Below are 14,206 nucleotides of genomic sequence, written 5' to 3' on the forward strand. Positions count from 1 at the left end.
GGAACTATGCTGAATAACCCGCCAGTGCACGGAGTCGGGAAGGCGTTCTGTGTCGCAAACGAGACACTCAAAGACTTTCCTCACTGCCTCCAGGAGAAAGGGAGAGAGAAGCCATGGCACACGAGGAGTATAGCCCCAGCCAGCCCCAGCATAGGCATAATTTTAGTGATAAGCAGCTAGAAAAGAGTAGGCGATAGCACCGCTGCCCACAAAGATTCTGAAGCAAAGTGGAGCCGGCAGAGCACGACAGGATAAGCAGGAAAGAGAGCAGAGAAGGAGGGAGCGAGCAGCAGAAGGAGGAGAGAAGGAAAGAGCAGAGAAAAAGACAAGCAAGACATAAAATTTAGGCGAAGATAGAAACAGATAAGAACCGAATAAAAAGGAGAGCGAGGCAAGTGGAGTAAGAAGAAGCAGGAGATGGAGGACGAAGAATGGAAGGAGAGAAGCAGAGAAGCACTACCATCTTGCGTTCTGACTCCATGACTTGTCTGAGAGTCAGGGAGGAGTAGGAGGTGAACCAACAACACACATAACAACAAGAACAGCAAAATAGAAAGAAATCGTCAGAAAACGAGACTAGAAGGGCAAGGAGATAGAACGACAAGCAGTAGAAAACTACAAGACATGGTTATTACTACTGTCTACTGTTTAAAACACATATCAAGCGTCCCTATTTATACTGAGCGTAAAGGGTGTTGTGTGGTGTGTCTGTGCTGGCATTTCTAATCCAATTCGCGTACGTCTCTGAATCTTGATCCAATCCGAAATCAGGTAGAAGTTCTGGCATCACGTACTTGAAAATCCCTGAACATGGGTGAATAGAGCCATGTAGTAAACGCAGATCTATGTGTCATTAGCATGATAAAAGACTAATCGATCTACTCTGCGTCTTTCACAGGAAGAGAGGGATGGAGACAATATGGGAGCAAGAGAGAAGGATTGGCCAAGGCGATGCTGATCAAAATACTGTAATCGCTGTCCGGGAGGTGGTGAACCTACTACACTATACATCAGACATCAGAAAGAGAACACTGCATGCACTAGAGACCCACAATACACACGACACCAATCACCACCACGCACACGCACGCACGTCACGCACGCACGAGCAACCGCACTACGCACACACACCCCACACACACACACACACACAACCACACACACAAACACACACACACACACACATACACACACACACACACACACACACATATCAGTCCTTCTCTGCTGCTATCCTCTGCTCTCTTCCTTCTCTGCTGCTATCCTCTGCTCTCCTCCTTCTCTGCTGCTATCCTTCGCTGCTCTCTTCCTTCTCTGCTGCTATCCTTCTCTGCTGATATCCTTTGCTGCTTTCTTCATTCTCTCCTTCTCCGCTCTTCTCCTTCTCTGCCTCTCCTTCTTTGCATTCTGTCTCTGTTTCTCTGCCCCTCTGTCTCCTACTTTCCTTCCCTCCCTCTTTTTCTCTCATTCTTGCCTTCTCTGGCTCTCTAATTATCTGCCTCTCTGCTTTCAGTCTGTTTTTTMCCCCTGCGTCAATGTGCAATGTGATTATTTGATTGTGCAGATGTAGCCAAGAACATTGCTGGGTTGAAATCAAAGTTGAAATGTGAAATCATTTCATGAGTCAGATGTGTTTTTCACCTCACCTTTATGCTCTCTGCTACTGGAGTGGAGCTGTGCCTTACAGTCAAATATTGATTCAACCAGACAAACATACATACATCACTATTTCTTTGACTTTATTCTTGTTTCATGTTGTTATCCTGTCTAGCCAGGTGTCTATACACTACCGTTCAAARGTTTGGGGTCACTTAGAAATGTCCTTGTTTTTGAAAGAAAAGCAAATTTTTTGTCCATTAACATAGTATCAAATTGATCAGAAATACAGTGTAGACATTGTTAATGCTGTAAATGACAATTGTAGCTGGAAACGGCAGATTTTTTTATGGAATACATTAGAGTGTCTAGTTTGAGAAACGGACTCCTCACAAGTCCTCAACTGGCAGGTTCATTAAATAGTACCCGCAAAACACCAGTCACAACGTCAACAGTGAAGAGGCGACTCCGGGATCCTGGCCTTCTAGACAGAGTCGTAAAGAAAATCCATATCTCAGACTGGCCARTAACAATAAAAGATTAAGATGGGAAAAAGAACACAGACACTGGACAGAGGAACTTTGCCTAGAAGGCCAGCATCCCGGAGTCGCCTCTTCACTGTTGACGTTGAGACTGGTGTTTTGCGGGTACTATTTAATGAACCTGCCAGTTGAGGACTTGTGAAGCGTCTGTTTCTCAAACTAGACACTCRAATGTACTTGTCCTCTTGCTCAGTTGTGCACCAGGGCCTCCCACTCCTCTTTTTTTGTTCTCTGAAGGGAGTAGTACACACCGTTCTTCAGTTTCTTAGCAATTTCTCGCATGGAATAGCTTTCATTTCTCAGAACAATAATAGACTGACGAGTTTCAGAAGAAAGTTATTTGTTTCTGGCCATTTTGAGCCCTTTAATCGAGCCCACAAATGCTGATGCTCCAGATACTCAACTAGTCTAAAGAATGCCAGTTTTATTGCTTCTTAAATTAGCACAACAATTTTCAGCTGTGCTATCATAATTGCAAAAGGGTTTTCTAAAGATCAATTAGCCTTTTAAAATGATAAACTTGGATTAGCTAACACAGCGTGCCATTGGAACACAGGAGTAATGGTTGCTGATTATGGGCCTCTGTACGCCTATGTAGATATTCCATCAACAATCTGCCATTTCCAGCTACAACAGTCATTTACAACATTAACAATGTCTACACTGTATTTCAGATCAATTTGATGATATTTTAATGGACAAGAAATGTGCTATTCTTTCAAAAACAAGRACATTTCCAWGTGACCCCAAACYTTTGAATGGTGGTGTACATTTGACCCTCATCCAACATTTGCAAGACATCATGTACAATATATGATGATATAATTATATTGAATCAGATATTCAATTATCGACATCCTGCCATATCATCTTTATATCTATCATCAAATGTAATTTGGCAAAATCTACAATAAGGTGGACATATTAACATACAAAGACCACATCTGAGACTAAATGTGTTCCTTTGTTATGACATCATAGTGGTGAGAACAAGAGGAGGACCAAGTACGTTCAAAGGAGTCTGAACCCAGAGTGGAACCAGACCGTCATCTACAAGAACATACACCTGGAACAGGTAGGAACACACACACACACACACACGCGCACACGCGCGCACACGCACGCACACACAAAGCACCTACTAACGCATCCGTCACACACAAATCCACACACATCCACATTGAACATTATTTTGAATTAATTAATTTAGTTAGTCTTATTTCAAGTTGAATTGGTAGTTCTGAATCCTTGTGGATGTTCTGACTGTCTCTCTGCAGCCTCAGTACCCATTACCAATCCCTTGAAGCCCATAACACCACTCTCCTGGCTAGGTTTAACAACCCTCTCCACCCCTCATTCTGAGCCCTTACAGAATACTAATCACCAGCAAGAGAAAGAGAGAGACAGAGACTTCTTCATTCAACCTAACAGTAGCCCTTGGCTGCAATTTGAACCACTTAGGATGAGTGAAGTCTATCCTTACAGCGCTCTCTCTCAGTGGACAGTAGCATCTCAAGTCTAGTGGTTCTTCTGAGACTCTTCTCTCTATTCTGCCCAGTGAGGTTGTAACGCTGCAATATCACCCACTCACTCACTCACCCCTTTCTGCAAGCACACACACACCACACACACCACACACCACACACACACACACACAACACACCACACACACACAACAACACACACAACACACACACACACACAACACACACCACACAACACACACACACACCACACACACACACACACACACACACCCACACACACCACACCACAATCACAGAGTCCTCTGACAGCGCGTGGAATGAGATTGATCTGTGTGGGTGTTGTACTTGGCATAACTTGTTTAAATGCATTTGTTAATTTAATTATACTGTATAATCCTCTCTGTCTCTATTCTCTCTCTCTATCATTCTCTCCATTCCCTATTTTCTCCCATCCATCTCACTCTCTCCCTCTCTCCTCTCCTCCTCCTATCCCACTCTCTCTCAGCTGAAGAAGAAGACGCTGGAGGTGAAGTGTGGGATTATGACAAATTTCCTCCATGACTTCCTGGGAGAAGTGAGTGTCTCCAGAATCAGACAACACTCTGGTTGGACGTCACATACATTACATTGAGTCGTCCCTTTACCCTAATGTCTCCTGATGTTTTTTAAGTGTTCTCCAGCCAAAAGAGGCTTATCATTTCAGCCTACCTTCCCAATAAGACTTTATTCACTGGTAATTTGACGTTTTATCAGTCTGTAGAATGATCCATTGACTCTGCTAAATGGACAAGGAGCTATTATTTATAAAGCAGTATGATGGTATGTTTCAACATCAAGACACCCATGTCTGAAAACGATTTACTCTGATTCCACGTATCTACAGTATAAGTATTTGCTTACACATGCCTACTCTCTACCTTCTCTCTCTCTCTTCTCTCTCTCTCTCTCTCTCTCTCTCTCTCTCTTTCTCTCTTTCTGTCTGTCTCTGTCTTTCTCAATCTTTATCTTTATCTCTCTCTTCTCTCTCTCTCCTCTTTTCTCTCTCTTCTTCTCTCTCTCGTCCTCCTCTCTCCCTCTCTCTCTCTTCTCTCTCTCTCTCCTCTCTCCGTCTCTCCTCTCTCTCTCTCTCTTCTCTCTCTCTCTCTCTCTCTCTCTCTTCGTCTTTCTCCCCATCTCCTGGTCGTCTGCCTCCGTTCTCTCCTCTCATTCGCTATCTATCCATTCTTCTCTCTCTCTTCCTTCCTGTCTCTGTTGTCTCATCTTCTCTCTGCTCTCTCCCTATCCAGCGTTTGATAGACCTGTCTAACACGTCCCAGCTGGACAACACTCCTCGCTGGCTGCCTCTGAAGGAGCAGAGTGAGAGCATTGAGCATAGCAGAGCACACCACACCGCCCAGGGGCCTGGGGGGCCAGGAGCAGGGGCAGGGCCGGGACAGGAGCCCATAGCGGGGCAAGGACCAGGCAAGGACATGGGGCCAGGATTAGGACAAGGACAAGGCCTAATGCATGGACAGGGACAGAGACAGGGGCAGGGGCAGGTACTGTACAGTATTAGTTGTCTACCATCTATCCTTTTCATAATGGATTGTATGTTTTATACACTCTTCGAAAAAATGGTTCCAAAAGGTTTATTTGCAGAGGGATAGTGTTCGACCAAGAACCATTTTGATTAGAAGAACCCTTTTTGGAAGACAAGGATTCTTTGTAAGGCAAAGGGTTCTTCTTAGAACGTCTTATTAGAACTGTTTTGGGAAGAAAGAGTTCTTTGATGATTTTTTGGAAGACAAGAAGGCCGTCAGGTCCATGTATTTGGACAGTGACACAATTTGTATCATTTTGGCTCTGTACGCCACCACAATGGATTTGAAAGGAAACAATCAAGATGTGCTTTAAGTGTAGACTTTAATCTTTAATTTAAGGGTTTTGTCAAAATTGTATGAACCGTGTAAGAATTACAACCCTATTTTAGGGGCTCAAAAGTAATTGGACAAGCTAACATAATCATAAATTAAATTGTGAGTTGAAATCCTTTGCAGTCAATGATTGCCTGAAGTCTGGAAGCCATAGACCTCACCAGATGCTGTGTTTCCTCCCTGGTGATGCTCTGCCATGCCTTTACTGCAGCTGTCTCCAGTTCCTGCTTGTTCATTGGGCGTTTTGCCTTCAGTTTTGACTTCAGCAAGTGAAATGCATGCTCAATTGGATTCAGGTCAGGTGATTGACTTGGCAAATGCAGAACATTCCACTTCTTTGCCTTAAAAAAGTATTGGGTTGCTTTCGCAGTATGCTTCGGCTCATTGTCCATCTGCACTGTGAAGCGCCGTCCAATGAGTTTTGAAGCATTTGGCTCAATATGAGCAGATAATATAGCCTTAAACACTTCATAATTCATCCTGCTGTTTTTGTCAGCAGTCACATCATCAATAAATACAGGGAACCAGTTCCATTGGCAGCCATACATGCCCACGCCATAACACTACCTCCACCATGCTTCACAGTTGAGGTGGTATGCTTCGGATCATGAGCAGTTCCTTCCCTTCTCCATACTCTTCTCTTCCCATCATTCTGGTACAAGTTGATCTTTGTCTCATCTGTCCATAGGATGTTGTTCCAGAACTGTACAGGCTTTTTAGATATTTTCTGGCAAACTCTAATCTGGTCTTCCTGTTTTTGAGGCTTACCAATGGTTTACATCTTGTGATAAACCCTCTGTATTTACTCTGGTGAAGTCTTCTCTTGACTGTTGAATTTGACACAGATACGCCTACCTCCTGGAGGGTGTTATTGATCTGGCCAACTGTTGTGAAGGGCTTTTTCTTCACCAGTGAGATAATTATTCTGTCATCCACCACAGTTAAGCCACTGTTCCCCGGTAGGCCATCATTGTAAATAAGAATTTGTTCTTAATTGACTTGCCTAGTTAAATAAAGGTGAAATAAAATAAAAGTTGTTTTCCGTGGTCTTCCGGGCCTTTTGGTGTTCCTGAACTCACCAGTGGGTTCTTTCTTTTTAAGAATGTACCAAATAGTTGATTTGGCTACACATAATATTTTTGCTATCTCTCTGATGGGTTTGTTTTGATTTTTCAGCCTAATGATGGCTCGTTTCACTGGCAGTGACAGCTCTTTGGACTTCATATTGAGGGTTAACAGCAACAGATTCCAAATGAAAATGCCGCATTTGAAATCAACTCTAGACCTTTTATCTACTTACTTGTAAATTAACTAATGAGGGAATAACACACATCTGGCCATGGAACAGCTGAGCAGCTAATTGTCCAATTACTTTTAGTCCCTTAAAAAGGGGGGGACCACATATACAAAGTGCTGTAATTCCTACACCGTTCACACGACTTGGATGTAAATACCCTCAAATTAAAACTCTGCACTTTCAGCTTTTATTCATTATTTCATTTCAACTCCAATATGCTGTGGTAGACAGCTAAAATAATAATAACTTGGTCAATGTACAAATATTTATGGAACTGACTGTAGAACCATATACAGTATAATATTTCCCAGCATGCTCTATTGCAGGGAGATTTTAAGAAATAGTTTGTTTTACTTTAATATCTGTGTTTTTGCATGTACATTGATTGGTTGATTAATTTTAAGCTACAGAAAGATAAATAACAGTTTTGTAACCTAATCCAATCTGTTAGTAATTGCATTTATTGCACCTGTTACTGAGATGGTTGTTCCAGTTTACTGTATGTGAGTGAGGTAGTCACAGTTAATGTTGTCTTCCCTACCCTGGCAGTCATTCTGAATGCAGGTTGCAGGTATCCTAACTCTGGCTTCCAATAGGAATTACACATCACTTTGCAAGTCAGCATAATGTGACTTGAATGCCTGATGTGGCCTGTAAACTAGGAGATTCCTGCCCTCAGAGAATGGCCTTGTGATATATGTAATGTCATGAATAATTTAATTTTAAAGGCTAATAAGGCTGGTGGAACTCTTCAAAGATAAAATGGTTCTCAGTAGAACCCCATTATTAACGGTTCTAAGAAGAACCTTTAGATAAAATTATTCTTGGTAGAACCATATACAGGGGGTTCTTTGAAGAAACCTACATAGAGGGTTCTAGATAGAACCCTCTGTAAAGGGTTCGATCCAGCACCAAAAAGAGTTTCCCTATGGGGACAAACCGAAGAACCCTGTGTGGTTCTACTTAGCACCTTTTCTTCTAAGAGTGTATGTTTGCCTTAATGATGTAAGATGATATATTATAATGCATATAAAGCACATTGAATTAAATGTAAACCTATTGACAGATGGAGGAGTGCCTTGAGTCCCCCAAGAATTCTGTGATAAAGAGCAGAAGCCACGGGATCTTCCCTGACCCAGCAAAAGGTAAGAGCCTCTTCCAGCTGCTTAATTGTGTGGTTTAGCCACCCTGTTACTTTACAGTTTTTCTTCTTGTCTGTTTTGCTGATTGCCACTCTGTTGTCATAGTGATATAACATGTAGTCATGGTGACAGTTTTACGAATGGCTACTCAGCTGTCATAATTATACTTTTAGTGCCAGTCACTTCTTTGGCTCAGTGCCATCCATATTGTGGGGTCCTGACCCATAGACTAGAGGCACAGTACAAATGTCTAACTACTACATGGTGCTTTTAGTGAATTTTACAGTAAAGACACTTTAAAGACATTCCCTTTCTTTCCTCTATCCATCTACTCTCTCTCCCTTCCTCCCCCCTCCCTCCCAGACATGCAGATGGTGACTCTAGAGAAGTCCCACAGTAGTCCCGGCAGCTCTAAGTCATCGTCAGATGGCCAGCTTCGTTCCCACGGTCCGTCCCGCAGCCAGAGCAAGAGCAGTGTCACGCAGGCCCACCTGGAGGATGCTGGGATAGCTATTGCTGCCGCAGAGGCCGCTGTGCAACAAGCCCGCCTCCAACCGAGTAATCTACACCGCTTCCTGTGACACACTTCCTCTCTGTTCCACAACGCATGCTAGCTCATCTTCTCTCCGTTTATCTCTCCTCCTGTTCTATCACTCTGTTCTAGCCTTCTGATTGGTTCTTTTAAGCAATTAGTGGGTTCCTATAATTAGGCGAACAGTTCTATGTTGTTAGGTTTTCTTGTTTGCTCCAGTGGTGCAACAGCCACTGATCGCCAGAGTTCATCACTAAAGCATTGCTGGGGAAAGTTGGCCAAAACACAATTTCCTTTACATCATACATACATCAGAGACACTCACAGCAGCCCAGAGTATGCACAGAAAGAATACAGGACAGAGAGGTAACAGACACAGTTCAGCCACTCCTGTCTCTTCTCTAGAGTGAAGATATATGTCTAGATATATGAGTGGTTTTTACTCTCCCCCAGTGTGATCCCCTGTCCGTCCTCCACGTCTAGAAACCATGCTAAGGATAGCAAACACTCATTATTCAATCTATGGGCCCTTCAGTCACTTCTGGACAGAGCTTGACCCCAAGTTGTGGCATACAGTCCCCCCCTCCTGGTGTTTGTTTGGTTCTCTGGACCACTCCCCCCAACAACTAACCTAGGAAGAGGTCAAGCACCCGTGTGTGTGTGTGTGTGTGGTGTTGTGTGTGTGTGTGGTGTGTGTGTGTGTGTGTGTGTGTGTGTGTGTGTGTGTGTGTTGTGTGTGTGTGTGTGTGTGTGTGTGTGTGTGTGGTGGTGTGTTGTGTGGTGTGTGTGTGTGTGTGTGGTGTGTGTGTGTGGTGGTGTGTGTGTGTGTGGTGTGTGTGTGACCCCTGACCCCTAAGCTGGTTCAATTTTGTAACAATCACAACATCCTGAGATGTACAGTCTATCACTACCCCTTGATGAGATTTAAAAACGCCACCTGACACTGACCAAACACACCAGCAAGTACAGACACAGCAGCACGGGGGTCAAAGGGCAACAGGAAACTGACTCTGCACTCACTGGCCAATTAGAGTACAGACAGGAGTCAGCTGACCTTCAGGGGAACGGCAGTGTCTAGGGAAGGTGAGACAACAGGCCAGGAGTGTAGATATTTTTAATCAAAAGAAGTACATATGACCTCACTAATCAAACTAAATGCCATTCTCTCCTCTAGAGAACCATGCTCTCAGTAAGGACCATAATACAACTTCATGATGATGTAAACCATTGAGAGCTCAGATAAATATGTGTAAATAGTCAAAAACTTCTCAATAGCTGCTTTGGTATTTGTACCCTTGCATTGAAGAACCATACTGTATGTGCATTTTTACCACACTACACTGTCAAATATTTTGTTTATACGACATCAAGAGATATCATCACACTTCTCTCTCTGCTTGTGTTTTATCTCATACTTCTTTTCCATACTTTTTTATAATGAGTCATGAAGTCAATCAAAGGTTTTTCAAAATGCACATATATGGTTCTTCGTCTGCAGGATGAATTCATTTAAATTCATAGTAAATGTACAAATCTATTCAAGTAATTACCATAACTATTATTTTATCACCACTCTTCTCTGTTTCTGAATTAGTATTATATTTCCGTTACCCGTACTTTGCTTTTACATCAATGTTTATTCCTTGGTTTCCATGTTTCCATGTTTCATCTAGGTATAATGCTTTATGAGCATGTATGAGCCTTTATAATGTCTTATAGAACGCCTATATGTYTTTTCTCTCTATGCATAACATTTTCAACCGTCTCAAACTGCCTGTTTTTTAGTTGGGATCATTATGAGATTGTTAAAAGACATTATAAAGGGGCCATACATGCTCATGACAAGGTATTATAGCTACAGTGCCTGTAGAAAATGTACACCCCTTAAATGTACACCCCATTTTGTTGTGTCAGTGCCTTTCATGCATTTAAATAAGGATCCCCCCCATGTATCTACACACCATATTTTTTGTGTGTTTGAAAAAAAGTGTATATTAAACATGCAAACTGAAATATCATAATTGGATTAGTCTCCACCCACTGAGGTAATACTTGGTGGAAGCATCTTTCGCAGCAATTACAGCTGTGAGTCTGTTGGRATAGGCATCTACCAACTTTGCACACTTAGATTTGATAATATTTTACCATTCTTCTTTACAAAACTGTTCAGGCGCTGTCAAGTTCATGCCACAAATTATTGATTGGATTTAGGTCAGAGCTCTGACTGGGCCACTCAAGGACGTTTACCTTTTTTTCCTTAGCCACTCCACTGTAGCTTTGGCTGTGTGCTTTAGGTTATTGTCATGCTGAAAGATAAACTTCAATCCCAGTTTCAGCTTTCTTGCAGAGGGCAGCAGGTTTTCTTCAATGACTTTTCTTTTTGTTTTGTCAGATCACACAACTTTTTGCCACATGGATACAGAATGTACTTGCTCTGTCATCCAGTTTGGATGGATGTCCTGATCTAGGCAGGGTCTTGGTGGTGCCATACACCTTCCACTTCTGATGAATCATCTAGACCATGCTCCAAGGGATCTTCAAGGCCTTTGGAAATATTTTCATACCCATACCTAAATCTGTGTCTTTCCACAACTTTGTCACATAATTATTTTGAAAGCTCCTTGGTGCTCATGGTTGAGTGTTTGCTTTGCAATTCACTACCCAGAAGAAGGAAGAGAGAGTAGAGTATAGCAGAGTATTACTTTAGAAATCTAAACTTGGTCAATTGTTTTATCACAGCATGCATCATCAATGATTTACAACGACAGGACATGCAGCAATGACCAACACATGATAAACGAAACATATTATGACACATAAAGACACATGCACCCTACTGTCCCTCAAAGAATAGTCAGATTCCAGTGCTGTTTTCTATCCTACTCTGGGGAAAAACAGGCAACATTTTCCAATAGGAAGATCTCAGTTACACTCAATCAATCTGTGGAACATCTGGGCAGGATTAACCTGCTACTAAAGCTGCTCCTGTGTTGCATTAGAGTGCTGTGGAGTGGGTGTGTGTCATTGTACATGACCATATGTGTTTTTACTTGCAGCCTTTTTATGAACATGTCCTGCATTGATTCCAGGCTGCAGCCAATTGTAGCACTGGCTTTGTTAATGATTTTGTCATGCTTGTTAAAGTCTTCCTTAGCTAAACTGTTGAATTTATCCTGAAATCACGTTATTCACTACAATTTAACACAGGTGGAGAACAATTAACTTGGTGTGTGATTTTGAAGGTGATTGGTTACACCTGAGCTAATTTAGGATCGCTATTACAAGGGCGGTGGACACTTATCCAAACAAGGTATTTCAGTTTCTTCATTCTTTTTTAAAACTGGGAAGTTGTTTAGATCAATGGGGGGGAAAGCGATATTAATTACAGGCTATAAGGCAACAAAAGGTGAAAGGGAATGTAGAGTTTCTATAGGCACTATAATAATGGATTCTAATATATGTTATAACCGCTAACGGGGAACCAAAAATACACTTTGACCCCCAGGTGTAGCTGCACAATTTGCATATACATCTAGTAATAACAGTGTTTTATACTAATAGTAAAATGGATCTCACTTTCTCTCCCTCGTACACACACACACACACACACACACCACACACACACACACACACACACACACACACACACACAACACACACACACACACACACACACACACACACAACACCACACACACACACACACACACACACACACACACACACACACACACACACACACACACACACACACATCATTCTATGCTCTCTCACTCCTGTCTCTTTCCCCCACCCCTCTGTAGGACCAGGCCACAGGTTGGGGGATGTGTCGGGGCCGGTGGTGTCCTCAGCCCCCAATCTGCTGGAGGGGTATGGGGGTCTGGATGGAGAAGAGGGGGCTGGCACAGGGGTCGACAGCGCCATTTTCCAGGTCCCACGCATGTGAGTAAATAGCCTGTTTGTGGGGTGTGTGTGTCTGTTCCCCAGTCTGCCCTGTACGGAGATTGTGCGCGCCTGGTATCCAAACATATATGGCTTGAGATGCGGACACTGGTTGAATGTGTGTAGCAAGCTACCTAGTTTAAATATCAATAGTAGTGACACAGCAGCTGCAGTATAACATTTGATTTACATCATCATCAATATGATTGGTTGGATAATAGCCTGTGCGTAGCAGAGAGGCAGAAAGACATAGAGAGGAGCGGCTGCATCTACGACCCTCCAATCCAACTCCCTTCTGTAGTCGGGAGTTGCACATGTTTTTCAGGGCACCAGCAACGCAGGTAGTTTAGACTGTAGTTAACCACTGTATACTGAAATATCCACACAAGCCCCGAGCCAGCCAGCCACATACTGTATCATTAGAAGAGGGTCTTTTCTCATTTTGAGCACCTGCCCCCTGAAAGGTCTGTGGCACGGCCCTCGTGTAGATGATCTATCACATACCACTTTGTCGTCTGTGTTTCTAAGTGAAATATGTGTTTACCAACAGAGGGAAGACCATCCCCAACGGCATCGACAAGTCTAGAGGACTGCCACTCTCGCTATCAGACAATGAGGGTAAGACTGTGTGTGTTTGTGTGTGTGTGTACTTGTTTTCCTACCTTATCAGGACCCCAATGTCACAACAATTCACCCAAATGTCCTGACAAAGAATTAAAAACAATAACCTTTTTTCTCAATTTGTTCAAATGCTATTTTAAGCTTAAGGTTTAGGGTTTTGCTGTTAAGGTTAAGTTTAGTGTTAGGATTTTTGGGGTTAAGGTTAGGGTTAGGTTAAGGGTAGAGTTAGGTTTAGGGGTTAGGGAAAATAGGATTTTTAATAGTAAAAATAGGTTACTACCACAAAAATAAAGTTGTGTATGTGTGTGACTCCTTATAAGCTTTGTCTTCATATGTATGCCATCTACTGGACAGAACACGACATAACACCAACAGGCATAATAGGCCTACCTCTAAATGCAAACCTGGTCCCCTGGACAGAAAGTAACTATATATCTCTCTGTGTGTCATAACTATATCTAGGATTCAGAAAGCTCAGCTGTCATGGTTGYTCCTCTCTCCAGTAGAAACTGGAGAGAGGAGAGTCCTGCCATGGGTCTATTTTGGTGCAGGCAGTGTGTCAGTGTTGAATAATTTACAGCAACAGAGAGGAAGGGTGTGTGTATCTCACCTTTACTATGTCTGTCTGTCTTTCTCTCTCAATTCAATTCAATTTTAGGGGCTTTATTTGCATGGGAAACAYATGTTTACAATGCCAAAGAAACTGAAAAAGATAATAAACAAAAGTGAAATAAACAATAAAAAATGAACAGTAAACATTACACTTACAAAAGTATATACAGTGTTGTAATGATGTGCAAATAGTTAAAGTACAAATGGGACAATATATAAATATAGGTTGTATTTACAATGGTGTTTGTTCTTCATTGGTTGCCCTTTTCTTCTGGCAGCAGGTCACAAATCTTGCTGCTGTGTAGCACACTGTGCTATTTCACCCAATAGATATGGGAGTTTATCAAAATTTGAATATTTTTTCAAATTCGTTGTGGGTCTGTGTAATCTGAGTGAAATATGTGTCTCTAATATGGTCTATTACGTATAATAATACACTTGGCAGGAGGTTAGAAAGTGCAGCTCAGTTTCCACCTCATTTTGTGTCTTTCTTGAGAGCCAGGTCTGCTTTCGGCGGCCTTT

At 42.4% G+C, this 14,206-nt stretch overlaps 1 protein-coding gene across 1 annotated transcript in view; it reads left to right on the forward strand.

Moving 5' to 3' along the window:
- Positions 1-14,206, forward strand: part of LOC111952764 (protein piccolo-like) — a 54,856-nt gene that overhangs the window by 35,052 nt on the left and 5,598 nt on the right. The window contains exons 17-23 of the mRNA XM_070435023.1: positions 3,120-3,213; positions 4,131-4,199; positions 4,912-5,163; positions 7,902-7,980; positions 8,341-8,535; positions 12,313-12,451; positions 13,002-13,069. Of these exons, the coding sequence (XP_070291124.1) occupies positions 3,120-3,213; positions 4,131-4,199; positions 4,912-5,163; positions 7,902-7,980; positions 8,341-8,535; positions 12,313-12,451; positions 13,002-13,069 (896 nt within the window). The remainder of the gene's footprint in view (positions 1-3,119; positions 3,214-4,130; positions 4,200-4,911; positions 5,164-7,901; positions 7,981-8,340; positions 8,536-12,312; positions 12,452-13,001; positions 13,070-14,206) is intronic.

The sequence above is a fragment of the Salvelinus sp. IW2-2015 genome, linkage group LG26 (genome assembly GCF_002910315.2).
Source record: "Salvelinus sp. IW2-2015 linkage group LG26, ASM291031v2, whole genome shotgun sequence".
Lineage (NCBI taxonomy): Eukaryota > Metazoa > Chordata > Actinopteri > Salmoniformes > Salmonidae > Salvelinus > Salvelinus sp. IW2-2015.